The sequence below is a fragment of the Labeo rohita genome, chromosome 24, assembly GCF_022985175.1.
Source record: "Labeo rohita strain BAU-BD-2019 chromosome 24, IGBB_LRoh.1.0, whole genome shotgun sequence".
NCBI lineage: Eukaryota > Metazoa > Chordata > Actinopteri > Cypriniformes > Cyprinidae > Labeo > Labeo rohita.
Window position 1 is genome coordinate 27195117 of NC_066892.1, and position 24499 is coordinate 27219615.

Consider the following 24499-nt stretch of genomic DNA (forward strand, 5'->3'; position numbering starts at 1 on the left):
CAGTCGTTAGGGGAATTTGCAGTAAAGGCTTCCATACAACCAAGAAATACTGTTGTGGCAACCGATAGCATGTAGGATTTACCTACTGTCAGCAGATATAGCCTGCTGTGAAAGTTGATTGAATTACAGTACAAATAAGTGATGTGCTGATAAATACAATGTGCTGTTCAAAGGTGTATTAGTTTATGCAATATTTTTGCTCTTTTGGTTTCATTCTTTGTCTTCGCTTATACAGCAATATAGAGATTCTGGAAAAAAATGCAATACAATTTTTAGTAGCCCTTGCTAAGGCAAACATCACTATAACTATCGCTCACACTTTAGGTTAGAGGTTTGCTGAGCAAAAGTATTAAACTTTGATGCATAAATCATCCTGCTTTAGTTTGAGCAACATGAACGAAACATGATTGCCAACTTGTGCTTCTAAATTCATTCCTTTTTCAAGCAAAATTATTTTGCTAAGGCCAAAAAGAAAGAAAGAAAGAAAGAAAGAAAAAGATTTGTTGGATGATGACCCAACCCCTTCTAACAAAAAAAAAATCTGCCATAGCACCCTACATGTGTTTGAATGTTAATAAACTGCATCCAATCCCAAGCTACATTATTATATTTCAGTGTTTGTGAACATTCAGTAATTTTACCAGGGTTGATGGTAACAGGGTTGATAGTAACAGATGATAACAGAATGGACAGTTTTACATTTTAATTTGATGTTACATGCCTTGTGTTCAAGGCTGTGAAACTATAAAGTACTTTCTGGAAAGATAATTTATTGTTTATATTTTAATATTCACTTTTTTAAATGATTAATTGTTTACTCAGATTGACCGCAACAGAGTTGACAGTTTAGCATTTTAATGTGACATTCCAAGTCTTATGTAGTCTGGTGAAGTTAATTTATTGCTGATATTTTAATGTTCAATCTTTTTTTTTTTTTTTTTTTTAATCAATTTTGTACTATACAAAATTATAGAAACAGAGTCAACGGTAACAGGGTGGACAGTTTTGCAATTTAATTTGACATTACAGTTCTTGTTTTCAAAATGTAAAACTGTAAAGTACTTTTTGAAAAGGGAATTTAATGCTGATATTTTAATGTTAACTTTTTTATTATCAGTTGTGTACTATACAAAATTATTGTAACATAGCTGATAGCAACAGGGTGGGCTTTTTTAAACTAAATTGGCATTACAAATCTTGTTCTCAAGAGGTTAAACTATGAAGTACTTTTTGAAAAGGGAACTTAAAGCTGATATTGAAATGTTCACATTTAAATGACATGTTGTGTACTATACACAATTATGGTAACAGAGTTGACACTAACAGGGACAGTTTTACAATTTAATTTGACATTACAGTTCTTGTTTTCAAGGTGTAAAACTAAAGTATACTTTGAAAAGAAAATGTATTGCTGATATTTTAATGTTTACTTTTTTATCAGTTGTTTACTATACAAAATTATGGTAACAGAGTTGACAGTAAAAGGATGGGCACTTTTAAACTAAACTGGCATTACAAATCCTGTTCTCAAGCTGTGAAACTATTAAGTACTTTTTGAAAATGGAATTTAATGATGATATTTTAATGTTCACTTTTTTATTATCAGTTGATTACTTTACAAAACTATGGTAACAACGTCGATAACAGGGTGGACATTTTGACACTATAAATTGGCATTACAGACCTTGTTCTTAAGATGTGAAACTTTTTGTGGTTTTATGTGTATTTTTTGGAAAGAGAATTTAATGATGATATTTGAATGCTCAATTTTATATGATCAACTGCTTTACAAAGTTATGGTAACAGGGTGGATAGTTTAAATAAGCATAAGTCTTATGCTCAAGGGGGGTAAGTATTAAGTGCTTTTGGAAAGAGAAATTAATGCTGGGATTTTAACGTTCAGTTTTATATTATGAGCTACTTTACAAAATTATAGCAACAGGGTTGACGGTAACAGCACGGACTATTTTAAACTTCAAATTGACATTTCAAACCTCGTTCTCAAGATGTGACTTTTTTTTAACTTTTGTGTGCACTTTTGGGAAAGAGAATTGAATGCTGATGTTTGAATGTTAACTTTTATAATATCAAATACTTGCTTTACAAAATTATAGTAACAGGATACACAGTTTAAATTGACTTTACAAATCTTATACTCACGGTGTAAAACTATCAAGTACTTTTTGAATGAATGAATGTTGGTATTTTAATATTTAGTTTTATATTATCAGCTGTTTACAAAATGATAGTAACAGGGTTGACGCTAAAAGGGTGGACAGTTTTACAATTTTAACTGACTAGCAAGCCTTGCTCTCACAAAATTAAGGTAACAGGGTAATCTTATTTAATCTTAAGTAAGATTGTCCCCACTGAGAATCATAAAATGTAAAAACAAGATGGCGTAATGAAATTATTGTTTTAATTAAAATTAGGATAGTTGCTATTTATGCTAAGAAAAATGCATCTGTATATAACAAAATTGACAACAGAGCATTCAGAAAAAAAACAACTGGTTTCTTGGATAATCATTGTTTTGCAGAATGACAAACCATTTGCATTTCTTTGAGTCACACGTAAAAAATCTACTCATTTTTGAGGGAAAACCCTGCTGTGTTGTCAAAAGTAAAACAGCGAGCACAAAAGAAACGCGTTATGTTTCTGATGGCCCTTTGAGGGCACGTCTGATGCCAGAATCTTCCTCACCGCACTGAAGAAGAGCATGATGGGAGACTTTCTGCCAATCTCATCATATTACCAGCTCTCAAAACTGCCCAAGTCAGCAGTACCGCAGAGAAAACGAGAGAAAATGATTAGGACAATATTGCGAATGTGACATTTCTGACGGACGGAGACGGTTGCAGGCTAGATGAGCTGTGATTGGCCGTCCTCTCGCTGTAATTAGCGATTTGAAGTTGGAGAACAAGTTTAAAGTAAGTATTGACGTCTCTCTCGCCCTTTCCCTCCCTCTCTCTCTCTCTCACTCTCACTCTCTGGTTGTAGAAAGTATGAAGCAAAGCTCACAGGCGTTGACGCAACTGCAGCAAAATGATCATAAAGAGGAAATTAGCTGCAGGACACACACACACACACACACACACACACACACACACACACACACAATACATTACAGCTACTTAGAAAAGTACTTCCGCAGCGGCAATACACTTACATTGTGACAAATCACAAACTATTCTAGAAACTATTCAACTAATATATTTGTTTTCGAAGAAGTGTACACACAAACATAGGTCTGGAACGAATCAAATTAGAACAAGAGCAAAACAAACACCAATCTCTTTCAATTTCTAGCTGCCGTATGGGCTATTACACCCTTGCAGCACCTCATGATGTCATCTTATTTATGGATGTCATTAGGGGAAGGGGAGGGAAAAGGTTGCTATTTAAAAAAGATTAAGAGCAGGGACAGAGATGAATGTTTGCGGCTCTTTTTACGCACTGCAGGTTCTCGTTGTATCATTTAACACACACACACACACTCGCGGTCTGTTCCAGCAGAGGGGACTTGGGACAGTCGGACCGCTGTGCCCGCAGGTGAACTTCTCATCCTCTTTAAAAATTAATTATTGATGTCACAGGGCGAGGAAACAGGGAAAGGGCAACCTGAGCACAGCCTCTGCAGTCCACAAAAGCAAACCTGTACAGGAAGAGCTCCGCCATATGAACTGCATTCAGGGAAAATCACGTGGATCGTTCTGTGGTTTGTGAAAGCGTTTGTGAATGGACGACGGAAGAAAGAGATAATGAGTTTAAAGAGCCTGACAAACACGGTCCAACGTGAAATGGAGCCTAATGCTGGAGAGTTCAGAAAAGAGCCATTAGGCATCGTTGACCCTGGCTCCTCTGTCAATAGATGAACGCCGCACTGCCAGCGGCCCCGCGCAATAACATTAGCATTCACTCCTGCGCAAGCCATTAGCTTTGAGAATGACTGTAAAGATTGACAAATACAAATAAACAAAAGGATTGACAGAACACAGAAACATCTTAAATATTTCATTTTAGATCAACAGATCCATTCAATCAATCAAGTAATTCATTAATCTATCCATTCTGTGAAAAAGAACAGACTTTTGGATACGTTAAATAATGTAATTTAATTTGAATGTACTGTATCTTGGCTATTTAAGCTATATTTGAGATATTTATGCAATCATTGTATACAAAATATTTCAAATAAATGAATACACAAATAAATAAAACTGACTCATCTGCAGAACTTACTGTACCTTCATCTAGAAAAATTATGTAATTATGTAATAAAAAAAAAGCAAAAATACACCGTCATACCTAAATTTTGCTTCTCGGTTTAATTTGTCTTGTTTTAGCGGAAAAAGGAGCTAAAAGTACTGACTTAGAATAGGATTTCTCACACTAAATACATATTTCATAAATTATTATTATTTTTTTCTGTATCCTCATAAGCATATTATAGAACCTTAATTTTATTTCTCACATGTTTTTTTAATTAATTATTATTATTTTTTTATTTTTTTTTTATTTTTAGTTTTTAAAAAGACCTTTACTGAAAATAAATGCACAGAACAAACTGCTAAAATACTGATATATAATAGCTTGTGAATTTAATTTTTCATCAGCTGTTATTTATTTTTTGGTCTTATGTTACTGGAATTGTTGTTTGGTTATGGGTTATCAGTTTTGGTTTAAAGCATTTCTGTATCTGACATTTTGGATTTCTTACTTTGGGTGTGTGAACTCGTCCACCAGCGTGACCTTCTCCACCAGGTCTCCTCCGATGCTGCGCACCAGGTCGTAGAAGTCGTTTTCTGTGTAACCTTCAGCCGGCAGCCAAAAAGAGATGTCATTGAAGAGCGGTGGGTACTTACTGAGAGGCTGCGAAAAAGAGAGAAGAAGAAATCCATTTGTTAACAATAAAATACATAGGAATACAATATACAATATACATTTAACTCAAAAGCCTATACTGAGTTTATTCAAAAACCTCACTATATTCAGTTTACTCTAAAACCTCACTATTTTAGTGTTCAGCACTTACACATACACACACACACACACACACACACACACGAGGGTGTTGGATGATGGTGTGAGTGAGGCGTCTCTTCAGCCGGAGGTTAAATCTACAGTCACACCCTGAGGCCATCATACCTACAAGGGCCAGTATCCTTATAACAGCAGGCATCTGAGCCCTCCTGGCTCTCAGAAAAACTCAAACATTCATAAAACACCGGCAGTCGTCTTCCACAAGAGCAGCGAAAACAGAAAAACTGAATGAAATGAAAGCCGTAAGGAGGAGTGTGGTAAAACATGATAAACTACCTCAAACCACCCTCCTTTCTGCAGGTAAATGTGTGTTTACATAATTATTCAACAGTTCTGCTCCTCTGATTTGATTTGCAAAGCAGTGTTCCAAGAGTAAGAAGCAAAAATGTATAATATGTACAGTATAAAAACATACAAATGAACATTTGCATATTTTCAGCCAATAGAATAGCTTTGGGGTTCTTCTGGGATGGACTGGTCAGCATGGCACAGACATTTTATAACCGCAAAAAGCCACTCAAAGCTGTGTGTCATATTGATTTTACCAGTTAAAAGGATTTTTTTTCCTGTGTTAAAAAAGCATTGTCATTCAGACTGAGGTGGTTTGCTGCTCTTAGAAAGCCACCAAGCTGATTTTCATTGGTCAGGCTGGTCTGGTTTGCTGGTTTTAGAAGAGTTTGGGAACTTGTCAGCTTATCAGGGTGTGTTTCCTGTACGACGGCATATGCATTGTTGGAAGATTTAGCTAGCTAGTCATGACTGTCTCCTGAAACCATGTTGGTTCAACCATTTACAACAGCTGTTATGTTACACAGGTGAAATAACTTGTGCTATTTAACTGATTCAAGATCAAATTATTGCTGTAAATAACGAACACTGTATTTGAAGTTTATGTCAACATTTTTTAATCAATCACAGAATATATATATATATATATATATACACACGTCATACTTACATTGACTATGCTTCTAACAACAGGTCAGTCACACAACTGTGTGAATTTTTATTGAAACTGGTTTTGGGAAACACTAAAATACTGAAAAAAGTTGGTAATGATGGAACTTGTGACTATAGGTGGTAGTGATGCACTGAAATTTTGACAACCAGAAATATTCGGCTGAATCAGCAAAATAAAATGAATTTAATTTTCGACTGAAATGGTTTTAGAGGGCTGAAATCATTGATTAAAACAGTGAAATTTAATTAGCACTTCACTGGTGGGTTTCTGACTGTGTCAGTGTCTATTTTGGAGATAAACTACCACAGGTAAATATGCAAGCTGTTTGGACACTAGGACTGGGTTGACAATATCCATTACAAGACAACCACTGAGCATAAACAATTACATCAATTATAATAATTATATCACATCAAGTTGACATAAAAACTACCTTGTGTGCAACTTAGATGTTCTGTATACAACTCAGTGTGTTGATTATTAACATTGTTTCATTTGTTAACCATTAAGTTTTACTTTCATTTAGGGTTTCGAGTTTGGGCTAAATGACTTCTGTTCTATCTCTAATAGTTACTTAATGATGCTTTTGAGAAAAGAATATGGCTTTAAAATCTTATTCATGTATTAATTTGCTTGATATAAATTAACAGTGCCTTGCGAAAGTATTCATACCCCTTCGTTTTTTTCATGTTTTGTTATGTTGCAGCCTTGTTAAACTACTTTAAATTACTTTTTTTCCCCACATCAATTTACACTCCATACACCATGATGGCAAAACAAAAAACATATGTAATTTATTAAAAATAAAACACTGAAATAAGTACATTGCATAAGTATTCATACCCTTAGCTCAGTACTTCGTTGAATCACCTTTACAGCCTCAAGTATTTTTGGGTATGATGTGACAAGCTTTGCACATCTGCATTTGGCAATTATCTGCCATTCTTTGCCTCACCTCTTCAACCCCTCAAGCTTTGTCAGCTTGGATGGGGGCTGGCAGACATTTTGAGGTTTCTCCAGAAATATTTGATTGTGTTTAAGCCCAGGCTCTGGCTGAGTGACTCAAAGACATTCACAGTGTTGTCAATAAGCCACTCTTGCTGTGTGCTTAGGGTCATTGTCCTGTTGGAAGGCAAATATTCTGCGCAGTCTGAAGTTCTGAATGCTCTGGGTTTTCATTAAGGATATCTTAGTATTTTGGTGCATTGATCTTTCCTTCTACTGTGACAAAGCCCTCAATCCCTGCAACTGAAAAACAGCCCCAAAGCGTGAGGTTCCCACCTCCATATTTTACTTTTGGGATGGTACTCTGCATCACCACCATGAAGTCCAAATTGGTGGAGTGTTGCAGTGATGTTTGTCCTTCTGTAAGTTTCTTTCATCTGCATATATGATCATGGAGCTCAACTAGAGAGACCATCAGCTTCTTGGTCACCAGTATAACCAAGCCCCTTCTCCATCAATTGCTCAGTTTGGCCAGCAGGCCAGCTCTAGGAAGAGTCCTACCTGTTCTAATTATAGATAATGGAGGCTACATGCTTCTGTGAAGCTTCAATGCAGCAGAATTTTTTTCTGAACTCAAGCAAGCATGTTTCTGGGCTCTACAGGCAGTTGTTTTGGTTTGCTCTGATATGCATTTTCAGCTGTTAGACCTTTTCTGAGAGGTGTGTGCCTTTCCAAATCATACTCATGATTGAATTTGCCACAGGCTAATGCCACTCGCAGTGTAGTAACATCTACAAGCGATATGAAGCAATAAATTTCAAGTGACCCAGAAAAGAGTATGAATACTTATGAATATTTCTAATAAATTTGCAAGATTGTTACAAACCTGTTTTGTGCCTTGTCATTATGGTGTATGGAGTGTAGACTGATGTGGAAAAAAAAAAAAAATCAATTTAAAGCCATTTAACATAAAGCTGCAACATAAAACGTGAAAAAAAAAAAATGAAGGGATATGAATACTTTCGCAAGCCACTGTAAATCCACTTTATAGATCATGTAAGCATGCCATGTTTGTGTGCTTTTCTAACTGGAACCTGCATTGCACATCTTGTTTTTGGTTGAGAGAGTGTGTGTGTGTATAGGCCGTACAGTATGTGTGTCATACAGCATGTCTTATTGTGTGCAGTGATTTATAGTGTGCGCTTGTGTGTATGTTGCGCATGTTGCTCTCACAGGACACGACAAAACACACAAGGGCGGATGAGAGCGCTGACCCCACGGTCATACCTCATTACCAGCGCAGAGAGAGAGAGAGACAGAGAGACTGTCATATATAACCCCAGCAGAGCATCAGGCAAACTGACAAGCAAATGTCTCTCTCTCTCGCACTCTCTCTCTGTCTCTGAGTAATGGACAGTGGGCAGAGAGGGAGATGGGCTGAGAAATGACCTACAGCCAGAGAGCACAGGTAATCAGTCACACACACATTCCCTGCAGGACGACCATCCAGTCTGCCTCATACTACACACTCACACACATCTATAGAAGGACACGTTCAGTGTCAAACCTTTAATATACCAAGGTCCCTCAACAATATAGCCCATACGAGACATACAGAAGGTCACATGTGGAGAGAAGATCACATACTGTCCTCAAAAAACCTCTCCTATGGTCTGTGTGCAACAATTTCAAATCTAATTCAAACAGGCATTCATGCGTTTAATGTGCAAAGACAGCTAGAAGTAAACCATCAAAGATTGGTTTCAGTAAATGTTAACACTGTGGCACTAGAGATAGGCAGAACAATACTGCGGTAATGATATATTGATGCTATCAAGCTACTTAACTGGTATCGATTTCGTAAAAAAGTGATATTAAAATGTTCAAATTTAAATATTATTACAGTACTGTTTTCGCCGCATTTGTTTAATGTTATTTAGATGGCCCAGTGCTTTTGTGTCACATGACACTAGCTCAACCAATGGCATGAGTTGGGGGAGGGGCTGCATGTTTGTCTGACCAAAAGCAGATGTTTGGGAACCTGTTTGAAAACAAATAACTTTTTGCTAAAACTACACTTCATCTTTAAGTGAATTTGCCTGGATCAGAAAGTTTCTCTGCTTTGCTGCACCAGTTTTGATAGTTTCAATAACTTAGTCAGCACAAATACGCTACTGCTCAAAAGTTCAGGGTAAGTATAATTTTTTTTGTAAAGAATCTAATACTTTTTGTTCACCAAGGACATATTAAATTGATCAAAAGTGACAGTGAAAACACTGATAACATTACAAAAGATTTTCCATTTCAAATAAACGCTGTTCTTTTGAACTCTCTATTTTTTAAAGAATATAGAAAAAATAAAATGCATCAGTTTCCATAAAAATGAGAAACAGCAGAACAGAGCAGTTTTTATTTTATTTCAACAATGAGAAATGTGTTTTGAAAAGTAAATCAGTGTATATGACCAAAAACCAGTCTTAAATAGTCAAAAATGCATTGTATGGGTCAAAATTATTGATTTTTCGTTTATTTAGGATAATAAGTAAAGATCATGTTCCATGAAGATATTTTGTAATTTCCTACTGTATATATATATATCAAAACTTAATGTCTGATTAGTAATATGCATTGCTAAGAACTTCATTTGGACAACTTTAAAGGCAATTTTCTCAATATTTTGAGTTTTTTGCCTCCTCAGATTCCAGTTTTTCAAATAGTTGTATTTCGGCCAAATATTGTCCTATGCTAACATCAGCCATACATCAATGGAAAGCTTATTTATTCAGATGATGTATACATCTCAATTACAAAAAACTGACCATTATGACTGGTTTTGTGCTCCAGGGTCACATATTAGAATGATCATGTGACAATGAAGACTGGATAAATGATGCTGAAAATTCATACATATATTCACATAGAAAACAAGTCTTAAAATGTAACAGTATTTCACAATATTCACATCATATGTGAATACCAAGATCAGGAAAGTCTTGCAATCTAGGTTTAATGGGATTTTTATATTACCAGCAACTGCAATCTGTTTGCCCCTCTATTATATGTACAAAAAACAACATTCCCAGCTCAACGACTGTCTAGAGGGCTGGTTTTATTGGTTGCACCTAAGCGGTACAAAAACAAATCATCGTCGCATTGATTCAGACGTCAGTGAGTTTAGCGACAGTGGTTTCAGACCAGCTGTTTTGATTCAGCTTGCAAAGCTGTGGTCGTCACGGTCTGTGCGCTCGCAGCTACGCTTATGACTGACTATTATGGGATAGCGTACTGCGTGTGTTCATTTGACCCTTAGAATAATAGCAACGAGAAAAAAATACAAGACAGAGAGAGGCGGTGCAGAAAGAGGGGAGCAGAATATGAATTTGACACATCAGTACTGCAAACATTAGTGGCATCACAAGAGAAATGCACACTGGGAAACATGTTGAACCTGGCTGAGATCTGCTCAGCTGAGTCTGGATCCTTTTATATGCTCGTGAATTAAACATTTACAATATCTGAATTATTAACTTTATTTTATTGTTTTTGAAAAAAGACTTTTAGGCTTACCAAGGCTGCGTTTATTTATTCCTAAAAACAGTAAAAGCAGTAATATTGCAAAATATTATTACAATTCAAAATAACTGTGTTGTTATGTGAATATATTTTAAAATGTATTTTATTCCTGTGATTCAAAGCGGAATTTTTAGCATCATTACTTTAGTCTTCAGTTTCACAAGATCCTTCAGAAATCATTCTAATATGCTCATATGTTATCAATTAGTGCTCAGTTATTAATAATGGTTCTTATTATTATCCTTCTTGAAAAAAAGTTATTGCTGCCTATTATTTTGTGGAAACCATGACACATTTTTTGAATCATAGAATTGTTTTGCTACATTATAAATGTCTTTTCTGTCATTTTGGTTTCCACACAAACAACAGCAAAATTATATTTTTTAAAATATGATAAAATTAGCAGCAAATCAACATATTAGAATGATTTTTGAAGGATCATTTCTGAGTGACACTGAATTTGCCATCACAGAATACTTTAAAAAAAAAAACAACATTTTACACATACAATTTCAATTGTAATACTATTTCATGATATTACTGTTTTTACTGTATTTATCAACTAAATGCAGCCTTGGTAAACAGAAGAGGCTTCAAAGACATTAAAACATCTTAATTATTCCACATGGCTGTCCGGCATTATAAAAATGTTATGGTTTGGTCAAAATTGGTGCCTTTTCCATTTGGAAAAATTGAAAAATAAAACAAGTTTAATAAATATTTTTTTTAAATAACCATGAAATGAAGACACCTTAAAATCACAAGAAATTGTATTGTGCCATCTCAGGGTATGTCGTTTTAATTATTTTATTTTTCTACCTCACCTTTTTGGTATTTTTGTCAACCCTGTTACCAACACAAGCATTACTAGATATTATTGTTTAATTACAACTCACATGCCACTGAATGATATAGCCATTAGCTCAATAATATCCCGAAGGTTACCTTTAAATTGTTTGAATTTTACACAGTCAATCTTTAAAAACAGGGTCAAATCAATGTCATCCCTGTTACCGACATGTCAAAACCTTTTACTCTACGAAGTAACAGGTTGACAGTAACAGGTTTGACAATTTCAAACAAATTTGCTAATTGCTAGCTAATAATCAAGTTCACAAAGCACATAAAGTACATTTTGAAAGGATTTTACTTGTAGATATTAATTATAATAAATGTAAGAAATTTACATTTTAAACATGGTAACAGGATTGACACTGCATGATGGCCCCCCCTCAGTCAAGCCTCATAAATCATCAAAAATAAAGTGAGAGAAACATGCTTATGTTTTAAGTGTTGGAATCCTGGTTGAGAGATGATGTAACCTCCTAGAAGTGATGTCACCTAAATGTACATTATTTTACAAGGGTTTTTTGACGAGGGTAACAGGGCTGACATGAAATCAGGGGACACCAATTAAATGATTTATATTTTATAGACAAAATGCATACTTTTGCCAAAAAACTTGCTTAACAATGAAACTATATTTAGAACAATACGCACATGTGATTTTTACATAATTTTGCCTTTATTTAGCAAATTAAAAGTCCTTACTCTTACCAGCATAAATGCTATTTAAACATTTTTTTATGTAATATTGATGAAAACATACATAGTACTGTTATCTTTTTAAATGGCACATATTTGCTGTGATATTAAATCTATGTTTGATTATTTGTTAGGGACGCAAAAGGTGGTTTTGTGGAATGACCCAGTTATTGTGAACGGCCCTTATGGTCACTAGGTGAGATCCCTATGTTAGAGAAAGGGCTGTAAAACTTACCTGGAAGGTGACGGGCTGATAGATGTCAGACAGGCGGAACTGCTTGAGGAAGCGTTCATCCTCGCTCCAGAAAAGCCGGATGTCAGGGATGCCGAACAGAACCATGGCCAACCTCTCCAGCCCCAGACCAAAAGCCCAGCCCATCTTATTCCCAGCACCAGCTGCAGAAGAAGAAAAGAACAGCTGAGTGAAAAATCTACTCATTTTATTATTTGTTTCTCAGAGTGTGACATTCTGTCATGAAAAGACAAATGTTTCAACAAGGATGACTGCAGCTAGTCAAAACAAATCCAAAACCTTGACGCTCTTCTGTTATGTTGCGGCTTTTAGCATATAAATATAAAACCCTTTAAGTCAACCTGAAAGCAAAACCCACCTTTCAAGGAACGTTTTTGATAGTACTGTGCATGATTCATCAACTCATGTTATTCCAAATAAAAACTAAAATGTTTGCTCCGTAATCTTTTATGAAAACACAACAACTCTTAGATTCCTCTCCATTTTGATATGTTACATCTGCTTTTCACCAACCAATTAATTCCCAAATATGTCGCTTCTCACTGAATATTCAGTTTTCACTTATTCATCATCAGATGAAGTCAATTATGTCTGAATGAGCCAAAATAGCTTGCAACTAGTGTTATGTGTAATGCATTACTATGTAATTAAATAATTGTTGTTTTTGCCTTGGAAAGTACTTTTCATTTTTCTGTAATTTAATTACAATTCTATATAAAAACACCTAATGTTAAAATATGCTTTTATTGTAAACTTAAATATATTGGTTAGTTCCTGAATAATTTGTGACATTTTACACTGCTGAAGACGTAATTTGTAGCTAGCAATTAAATATTTTGTAGAGTAACTGACTGGTTAAAAATGATGTTTCCTGCTGACAGCATTACAGTACGCATTTAGCAGACACTTTTATCCAAAGCAATTTGTCAGGAAGTCAACAATTTTCGTAATCTACAATGTCAGCTTTATTTGATAAGCAGATTATGAAGCGAGCCAGAGAAGAAAAGTTTTTTTAAATCCACAAGTCGAGGAATAATTAAATATCTTGTTGATTGACAGTCAGCGACAAGGCTGTGTGGTTCTCGGGCGAACAGTGTTGGAAATAGAGCCGCTATTTCTGATGTGATTATAGTCATTATGAATTTTTATTTGCTTTGCAACCCTGTATGACCTATGGTGAGCGGAAGAGTGAACAAACAGAATTTTCTCCTCTTTTCCGGGCCTTTCACACTCTCTCTCGCCCGCGCGTCACTGTTTAACCCAGTGAGGCATTCCTTCGGATGTGAGGGAAATGTGCTTTATATGTTAATGAAGGCAATGCTCAGGGGTCAAAGCGCTCAGCCAGACGGGACAGAAACCGGAATAAATCTAACCTTCACACGTACAAATCAATCAACTCTCCCTTCCTCTCCCAAGTGGAGACATTAACGATTCCGATCTCTCTCAAGACCGCCGCATTCAAATTTTCCTTCAAATACTCATTCCACAAATTGCGAAAAATAATAATATATAGAAAATGTTCATTTTAATTGTCTCCAAGCTTGAATAAGCATGAGAGCGAGTTTGAATTTGATTTAAATACATGATTTCTCCAAAGAAAATGCAAGCTGTGTTTTTTTAAATTAAAGCCGCAATAATTGGGTGCTGTAGGCTGGTCCTAAGTGGTCGTTCTCCGTGTTTTTTCCTGGCCTTAGTCCACTTCATTTTGTTTTGGATCAGTTCACCAAATTCACCAAACTGTTTGAGACTCAAGCAGCACAGATCTGACTCAAAATGAGCCAAAATATCGGTTTATGATCCTGTGATGCTGGTTTTTGCCAAGACATTCAGTGCATTAGTTCCTCCAAAAGTCACTTTATACACTTTAGACATGTAAGACATCACATCATTTCACATCATTATTGGGTGCTTTAAAGTACCCCTATTATGCAATTTCCAATATTGCCTTGTATATGAATGTAAACAATCTGCAAAGTTGTAGAGTGCAAGATAAATACAAAGTTCTGGCATGAAACTCTAGATGCGCAGTCCGATAGGTCTAACTTAATCTACATAATGACATTATGATCACATGGCACAGCTGATTGGTTTGCTCCTGTAGCGGTAGCCAATGAGCTCGCTGCTCAACATTCAAATATATAACTAGTACTTCTTGTAGCAGTTTGCAGCATGCTTAAGAAACCCTCCACCTTCCCCAGCTCCACCTGTATAGATCTGCTATAGGGTGATTCATGTATGCTATATGTGCAGCAGCAGCATTTCTTACATGCTCACAGCAGCATGTTGTGGATGTATTGGTACACTGTAAAAACCAATTTGCTGAATCAACTTAAAATAATTTGTAACCTGGCTGCCTTAAAATTTTAAGTTCAGTCAACTCAAAAACAGTTTATTCAACTTGAAATGTTAAATTATACTAAGTGACAACTTAGATATTTGATTTGAATCGACTTAAAATTTTAAGGCAGCTGGGTTACTTACAAGTTTAGCAAACACAAACATCTAAGTTGTTACTTAGTACAACTTACCATTTTAAGTTGACTAAACTTATTTTAGTTGACTGAACTTAAAATATTAAAATATTATATTATTATATTATTTTAAGCTGACTCAACAAATTGTGTTTTATTTTATTTGTTTACCTTTATTTGCAGCAATAGCCAACAATACATTCATTGTATGGGTCAAAATGATAGATTTTTCTTTTATGCTAAAAATCATTAGGATATTCAGTAAAGATCATGGTACATGAAGATAATTAGCAAATTTCCTACTGTAAATATATCAAAACTTTTGATTAATAATATGTATTGCTAAGAACTTAATTTGGACAACTTCAAAGGCGATTTTCTTAATATTTAGATTTTTTTTTTTTTTCACCCTCAGATTCCAGATTTTTCAAATAGTTGTATCTCAGCTAAATTTTGTGCTATTATAAACAAACCATGCATCAATAGAAATTTTATTTATTCAGCTTCATGTATGATGTATAAATTTCAATTTTAAAAAATGGACCCTTATGACTGTTTTTGTGGTCCAGGGTCACATTGTGAGAAAACTTGAGCATTTTTTTGACCTTGCATGCATGTATTGCAAGAGACTCCCAAAACAATATTAGGAACCTTAAAAATAGCATAACAGCACTTTAACATTATAATTGTGTGTATGTTTGGTCATTTCATGATTATGTAAACAAACTAGTGAACTGAATCAGTTCATTGAAATGAACTGTCCAAAAGAAACAGTTCACAGAAACAAGGCTCTAGATTACAGGCAATAATGTTGTAAATAAAGTTTAGCTTCTTGCACAGCCTGTTTACCTCAATATATCATCAGGAACCACGGGCATAAATATTGTCTTGCCTATACAGTTGAGGTCAAAAAGTTTACATATACCTTGCAAAATGTTAATTATTTTACCAAAGTAAGGGGGGATCATACAAAATGCATGTTATTCTTAATTTAGTACTAACCTGAATAAGATATTTCACATAGAAGATGTTTACATACAGTCCACAAGTTCAAATAATAGTTGAATTTATGAAAATTCCCCTGTTAAAAAGTTTACATACACTTGATTCTTAATACTGTGTTGTTATCTGAATGATCCACAGCTGTGTTTTTTTGTTTAGTGATAGTTGTTCATGAGTCCCTCGTTTGTCCTAAACAGTTAAACTGCCTGCTGTTCTTCAGAAATATCCTTCCGGTCCCACAAATTCTTTGGTTTTTCAGCATTTTTGTGTATTTGAACCCTTTCCAACAATGACTGTATGATTTTGAGATCCATCTTTACACACTGAGGACAACTGAGGGACTCATATGCAACTATTACAGAAGGTTCAAACACTCACTGATCCTCCAGAAGGAAACACAGTGAAAACTTTTTGAATTTGAAGATGAGGGTAAATGTAATTTATTTTGTCTTCTGGGAAACAAGTAAGTATCTTCTGTAGCTCCTGAAGGGCAGTACTAAATGAAAAAATCTAATATTTAGGCAAAATAAGTAAAATGTACACATCTTCATTCTGTTCAAAAGTTTTCACCCCCGACTCTTAATGCATTGTTTTTCCTCCTGGAGCATCAGTAAGAGTTTGAACCTTTTGTAATAGCTGCACATGAGTCCCTCAGTTGTCCCCAGTGTTAAAAGATGGAAAGACTTCAACTGTATATACTTTTTTTGACTCCTAAAGTGCTGGCAACCACTGACTTGCATTTTATGAATCACCAAAGACCACGGTTTCAGCTAAAAATCTTATTTACTGTTCTGCTGAAGAAAAACAAAAGTCACCTACATCTTGAGTGGCCTGAGGGTGAGTAAATGAACAGCAATTTTTTTTTTTTTTTTTTTTTGGGTGAACTATCTCTGTGGGGGAAAAAAGAACACTTGTTTTTATCATGTCTATAATAATATGATTGGATTTTATCATGATTTCCTGCCATTCATTGTGCAACAGGTTGTTGCACGTCAGGTGACTACAAGAATTCATTAAAATACTATCCCAATGAATTAGGGAATTATAAAGCTACATGATTTTGTGTTGTTATATAATCAATTAAGGATAAATCAGCAGATTAGAATGACTTCTGAAGGATCATGTGACACTGAAGACTGGAGTAATGATGCTGAAAATTCAGCTTTGATCACAGAAATAAATGACATTGTAACATATAGTACAATAGAAACCAGTTCTTCTAAACTCTAATAACATATCAGTTTTTAACAGTATTTTTTAAGTAAATGCAGCCTTGGTGAGCAAAAGACTCTAACCCCACGTGTTCTATTTTTTTTTTACGTTTTATCATTGGCGATATAAAAATGAAAGCCTTCTGCACATTTTGAGGCACTATTCACGTCCGCAGCATGTTGGTAGCGTGACGTGAATGCCGTACGAGCAATAGTCACACTGATGCCTGCTTTAGCGAGCACATCTAATTACACGGATGATGATGTAGATGGAAGGAAGACTCCACTAGAGTTGCTCTGGCGCTGAGCCGTGGATTGATGGTAGGGCTGATTGCTATCACTCGTCTGTCAGTGGAAATCACGAGCACATCCAGGGAGATAAAAGAGAGGCGTAAAGCGTTGTGACACGGCTAAGAGTGAAGCCGAGGCTAAGCGGACGGGTGCCAACACACACACACCGTGAACGCCAGAGACGTCAGCCAGAAGCCGGCACCGATCTGAATGACCTCACATGAACGCCACGGCATTATCTTGAGTCTGTGATGTCCGACGCACTCGTAGCCAATCGGAGCAAAGGGGGCGGGAGCGGGGACGACGAGCGTGGGCTGCGTTTGACGGCATTCGCATCGTGATGACATCAGCAGGGCTAACAGTCCTTGGCAGCTTTGACTCACAGCTTGAAGCCTCTTTGCTGTTCCTCCCTGCCAATCCCACATTTTCTTTCTTCATCTTTCTCATTGGGTCTCCTACATGCTTCCAGTGCTCACTCCGGTCTCCCGTTGTCTCACCTACCTCGCTATTACTCACTTTACGCCCTTTCATCACCCATGTCCCATTCTTCTGCCACTTAATATCAGTTTGCTGCTGGTTCCTCCCTTGATTCTTTAGTCTCTCAGCACTTGTATATGTGTGTTTTTTTTTAGATTTGCACTAGTCACCCCTCAGAAACACACCTGCTGTTTTCAGCATTAATAATCATGTTTGACAACAGGCTGGAGTCTCTAAAGCAGCCGTTGGCATGCTGGGAAACTAGTGCTGGTCTAGCTTTGTTTAAGATGCTTGTGCTTGCAGGCTTTGGCTGGGGTCAGAGCATTTTATTTCATCTAAGGTCTGCTTATTAATCTTTAAAATAGTCTTAGGAAACCATTTTCCTCACTTTCTCTGACTCTTGTAATCAATTAAATGGGCAACCCTGATATGGAGGTGATCCTGGTACCCTAGGCAAGGTATGAGTCCAACCCAAAAAATTATTACCAAAGTGAAGCCCTTTTATGTATTGTATTATATATACTTTGTATTTGGTAAAATAAAATAAAATAAAATAAATGAATGGGCTTTTGGACTAGAGAAAAAATGCTTTGCATTCTGAAAATTACTGCATCTTTATGCAATATATCAAGCTCTTTTATCTCAAAGATCAAAAATAGAAAATAAAACGGCATAAAATAAAATGGCATAAAATAAAACGGCATAAAATAAAATAAAATAAAATAAAATAAAATAAAATAAAATAAAATAAAATAAAATAAAATAAAATAAAATAAAATAAAATAAAAGGGCTTTTGGACTGGAGAAAAAATGCTTGGCATTCTGAAAATTACTGCATCTTTATGTAATATATCAAGCTCTTTTATCTCAAAGATCAAAAATAGAAAATAAAACGGCATAAAATAAAATAAAATAAAATAAAATAAAAATAAATAAAACGGCATAAAATAAAATAAAATAAAATAAAAACAAAAAGGACTTTTTTGTGCTGGACAAAAATGTCTTTGTTCAAACATTTTTGTGTTTAATACAACATACATATATTTGGTAGAAAATAAATAAATAAATAAATGAAAGAATCAATGAAGGGGCTTTTGGACTGGAGAAAAAATGCTTTGCATTCTGAAAGTTACTGCATCTTTATATAATACATCAAGCTCTTTTATCTCAAATATCAAGACAAAATGAAAACACAAATGTGTTACTAGAAAATAAAATGGCATTGAATAAAATAAAATAAAATAAAATAAAATAAAATAAAATAAAATAAAAAAAAAAAGAAACCAGAATTAAAATAAAACAACACAAAACAAAAACAAAAACCAAAAAAAACAACAACAACAACAACAACAACAACAGAAAAAATCCAAAACAAACAAACAAAAAAAATAAAAAAAAAATAAAAATAAATAAATAAAATAAAATGGAGAAAAATGTCTTTAAAAAAAACTGCATAAAATAATAAAATACTTTTTGGGCTTGAGAAAACTGTATTTGTTCAAACACTTTTATGTTTAATACTACACACACACACACACACACACACACACACACACACAAACACATATATATATGGACTTTGGATTTCTGGCTTTTATTGTATTGATGCTGTTTTTTTTTATGTAGTGATAAACATAAAAGTGTTTGAACAAAGAGTGTTATTTTATTTTATTTATGCTGTTTTTTTTCTACCAGATATATATATATATATACACACACACACACACACACACACATATATATATATAGAAAGCTAACAGACAAGCACCTAATATGCTCATTAACTCAAAGAAGGCAGATAAACTATAATTTGCATTAACAAACAGCTAATGATGCTTTATGACTATGACTGAAAGGATACTGCCTCAATATGAACACATCAACACAGCAACAAAGTGATTTCATGGGCTTTTGAAACAGCAAATACATAAGAGTAAAGCTGTGACCAAGTGGCCACTGTATAATTCTATATTTAGGACTATAACAGAGCTATTTTTTCTGTCACCTTTACTGAACAGCATTTGCTAGACGGATAAAAATGTCACATATTTTTTTTTACAGTTTTTTTTTTATTCCTGGTATAATACACTTGACATTTTACCTGCGATCTGTGTTTGTAAAAAAGCAAGTTCATTTGAGCTGACAGACTCCCTCGGATGACCGTGCTCTAATCCTCTCTGGAGTATTTTTACTTTTTCACACATCTGTTTGTTTTAATCCTTCTTTCCACTTCAATAATCACAGAGCAAATGCTTTTAATCATTAACCCGACTAACAAGCCGCGCTATTTATCTACGGCTGCCGAGTCAGACAGACCAAACAGAGGAGGAGAGCACTTAAAGATGAAGACTCTCCTCTGCTAATGAACGAGTCTCAGTTTGGGGAAGTTGGATTAAAACGCTCTAAAAATAAACCCATCTTGTCCCGTCGTTTTTGCCACCGCACACTAATTGGCTAATACTCTCTCCATTGTTTCAGCATTTTGCAGAACGCATAAGGCGTTGCAGTACACAAACACGCCGTGCGTGTGAAGCGGTCAGATTCGGAAAGCCATTAATTTCACACTGAGAGAAAGAAAAACAGATTACGAAACCTAATCATCAGGTATGTCGCTTAAATTACCATTAGAGGAAAACACAGACACCTGCAGTCCACGCAGAGATGGAGAGCCTCATTTATTCTGTTATGAACACAAAATTACATTTGCATAGTGAAATGAAAATGGTTTTTGCAGGGGGAATATTGGCTCACGCAGCTCCTTACTGAACCATTATCATATATTAACACTATAGGTTATTAACTACTGTGGCTGGCTTCGTAATGAAGTGCTTTTGTTACTTTGTGTCGATACACAGACAGTTAAACATCATTTGAGAGTCAAAGGGTTTGATAGCTGTTGGAAATTACCATTTTACTTGGGGGGAAATGGGGAAAACATCACTTGGATTCTGGCAAAAACACTAAAAAGCACTGCCATTACTGTAATACATCTGGTAACACAAAAAATACCATGGTTCTTGAACACGTTTCATGCTAATACAATGTTTTTAACTATGCACTATGGTAATATCATTGTAGTATCTTGAAGTTACATGGTACCATAGTCCCATGAATAAATAAATAAAGGAAATGATGGTAAAGATTTTGTAAAATAAAGTAAAATAAAATGCAAAATAAAAATAAAAATAAGTGAATAATAGTAATACAAACTGAATTACTAAATATATAAATATAATATATATAAATATATTATATATAAATATATAAAAAATTATGGTTAATGTGTTGAACTAATCTAAACATAAATAAGACAAAATAAAATAAAACTGGTTATTGTGTTGAACTTTATAAAATAAAACAAAAAATAAAATATAATTAAATAAACAACAGTAATAAACTTAATAAATAAATATATTAAAAAACATTAAAAATTATGGTTATTGCGTTGAAACTCTGTAAAATAAAAAATAATAAATAAATAAATAAATAAATAAATAAATAAAATTCAATAAAATAAAAAATAAAATGAATAATATTAATATAAATGTATACATATAAATGTTTAATATATATATACACACACACACACATATATATATATATATATGTGTGTGTGTGTGTGTGTGTGTGTATATATATATAAGTATATATAAATAAAGACATTAAAAACGTTTCTAAAATAAAAAAAAAAACTGTAATAAACTGGTTATTGTGTTGAACTTTTGTATATATATATATATATTATTAATAAAATAACAAAACAAAACAATGCATGAATGAATGAATAATAGTAATAAACTGGTTATTGTATTGAACTTTTGTAAAATAAAATAAAAAAAATTGAATAAGTAAGAAATAAATTCAATTAAAATAAAATAAAATAAATGAATAACAGTAACATAAACTGAATAAACAAATATTTAACAAACATCAGAAATTATGGTTATTGCATTTAACTATTGTACAATAAAATAAAAGTAATAAAACAAATTATAAAATAAAATGAAATCAATAATAGTAATAAATTGAATAAATAAATACATTGCAAACTGTATGCATAAAATAAAAGCCATGCTTTATTTTTAATGTCCTTGTTGCACGACTTACATGGCTAAATTTGGTTTACTGTAGGTTAAGGGTTAGGTTTTGGTTTAGTGTTAGTCATTTTTAACTCTGCATAATTCACTCTCATTACTATTGTAACTAGGGCTGCAACGATTAATCGAACGATGTCGTGAGGCACGTTTAGTCAATGAAGCCGGTACTTTGATTAGTAATAAAGCTCCATCACGTGCGTTCAGCTGGAGCGGCAAGTAATACACAGAGCCGTAAAGCACTGACAAGCTACGCCAAAATCGCGCTCAAAATCGAGTTCGATTTTGCGCGCGATTTTGGCGTAGCTTGTCAGTGCTTTACGGCTCTGTGTATCACTTGCTCTGTGTACTGAACGCACGTGATGGAGCTTTACTACTAATCAAAGTACCGGCTTCATTGACTAAACGCGCCTCACGACATCGTTCGATTAATCGTTGCAGCCCTAATTGTAACTACATGTAAGGTGTAACAAGGTCACATTAAAACCAAATAAATTGGCTAATAAATAAAGTTACCAAATAAATAATTAACTAATTAATTAACTAAATAAATAAATGCAAAAAGTATGTTTACTGTTATGAAGTTTTTTAAAAATAAAATAAAATAAAATAGAATAAAATAAAATAAAATAAAATAAACACTGCATGCCTTGTTAGAGCAAGATTTTTTTTTCAGCTAAAGAACTTATTCAGATTTACGTTCACCACTAACACAGATGTCTGGCCGGGTGCTGTGTACTATATCTTTATATATGAGCTCAATATCAGTGCTGAACAAATCAACGTGAAGCATCGTCGAGCAGAAAAGCAGAGATGAAGGAAAGGGATGAAGCTTCCATGCATTATTGAATGCTCTAACCATATGATTGAGGGCAAATAACTTTTGTAGCGCTTGTTTTATTCATACAGATGACGAGAGGCAGTCGGCCCTTTCCCGTGTCGTCACGAGTATCACGGGTTTAGCTGAGGATGCGCGGTCATGGGAAAAGCCCAGAGGAGGTTGGAGGCCACGGACGCAGCATCAGGATCTCCCGGAGTGAGGGTCAGCCCCGCGTGTAATGAAAGCACCAGTGATGTGTGACGCAGAATACAAAAATCACCGCCTAGATGACTAGAATGAGAAACAGCACTTCTGTGTGACCGTCAATTTTGCAGCAGGTTCACACAGGGCCTCAAATTAACATTCGCCAAATGAGATTTAACATCAGCGCTGGCAATTATATAAAAGTGTTTTTTTAATAATTTGAATAATGCTTAAGAACACGATATGGATTAGCGCGATTACAAAATTGCAAAGATTGCTTTGTAATTGTATAAATATGTAATCTGATGTGCTCTTGATAATGAACATGATCATGTTTTCAGCGTCTCTTTCACAACCAATGCGGCTCCACATGAACGGTGAGTTTAAGTTACTTCTAACACACATTTAAAATGCAATATGTGTCATACATTTTCCTAAGTTTATTAATCAACAAGGGAAGCATTTCAAAAGAAAAGTTTCCTTCCAGTATTCCACCAAAATAAAAGCTCTATGCTTTAATGTTTGAAAGCAATAAATAAATAAACAAACAAACAAACAAACAAACAGATAAATACAAATAAAAATTTGTATTGTAATTGTACTGCTGTTAAATAATAATAATAATAATAATAATAATTAAAATTATTATTATGAAATACTTCAGTTCAATAGTATTATAGTAGTAGTACTAGTAGTATATAAGTAGTAGCATAGTAGTATAATAATTATTATTATAATAAGTATAATATTATACTTACAATAATAATAATAATAATAATAATAATAATAAAGTATAAAAATAATAATAATAATAATAATAATAATAATAATATTAGTATTATTATTATTATTAGTAGTATATTATTATAGTATATTATAAATTACAGTTGTTATGAATTCTTTACAGTTTAATAGTATTACAGTTATTTAAATATAGTAATAACATGGTAATATGATAATAATAATAATAATAATAAATATAACAACTGCAGCAACAACAATAATAATAATAATTATTATTATAGAATTATAAATTACAATTATTATTATGAAATACTTCCCTATTTAATAGTATTACAGTGATTTAAATATAATAATAATAATAATAAAGTAATTAAATAATAGCAATGATAATAATAATGATTATTATTATTATTATTATTATTATTATTATTACTACATAATTATAAATTACAGTTCTTATTATGAAATACTTCACAATTTAATAGTATTACAGTGATTTAAATATAATGATAATATAGTGATTAAATAATAGCAATGATAGTAAATAGTATAATAACAGCAATAATAATAATAATAATAATAGCAGTTATTATTATTATTATTACTACTACTACTACTACAATACAATTATTATGAAACACTTCACAGCTTAATAGTATTAAGATTTTTTGTGATCTGATTCAATAGTAACAATAATGAAAGTAACAATAATACATTTTATAATAATGATAATTATAATAATACCACCACCAACAAAAATAATAACAAGAAATTAAACATTGAACAAGAGTCCTTTTTTGTTTTGTGATCAAAATCTATTATTATTATTTTTATTATTGTAAATTACAAATGTTATTGTGAAGTA

The 24499-nt window shown here is 33.6% G+C and overlaps 1 protein-coding gene across 4 annotated transcripts in view; it reads right to left on the bottom strand.

The window, feature by feature from the left end:
- The window catches only part of fars2 (phenylalanyl-tRNA synthetase 2, mitochondrial), a 162541-nt gene that overhangs the window by 61531 nt on the left and 76511 nt on the right, over positions 1–24499 (bottom strand). For all 4 annotated transcript variants that reach the window (XM_051097769.1, XM_051097768.1, XM_051097770.1 and 1 more), the window contains exons 5-6: positions 12303–12463; positions 4721–4872 (exon numbers count right to left, since the gene is read on the bottom strand). In XM_051097769.1, coding sequence (XP_050953726.1) covers positions 4721–4872; positions 12303–12463 — 313 coding nt within the window. The remainder of the gene's footprint in view (positions 1–4720; positions 4873–12302; positions 12464–24499) is intronic.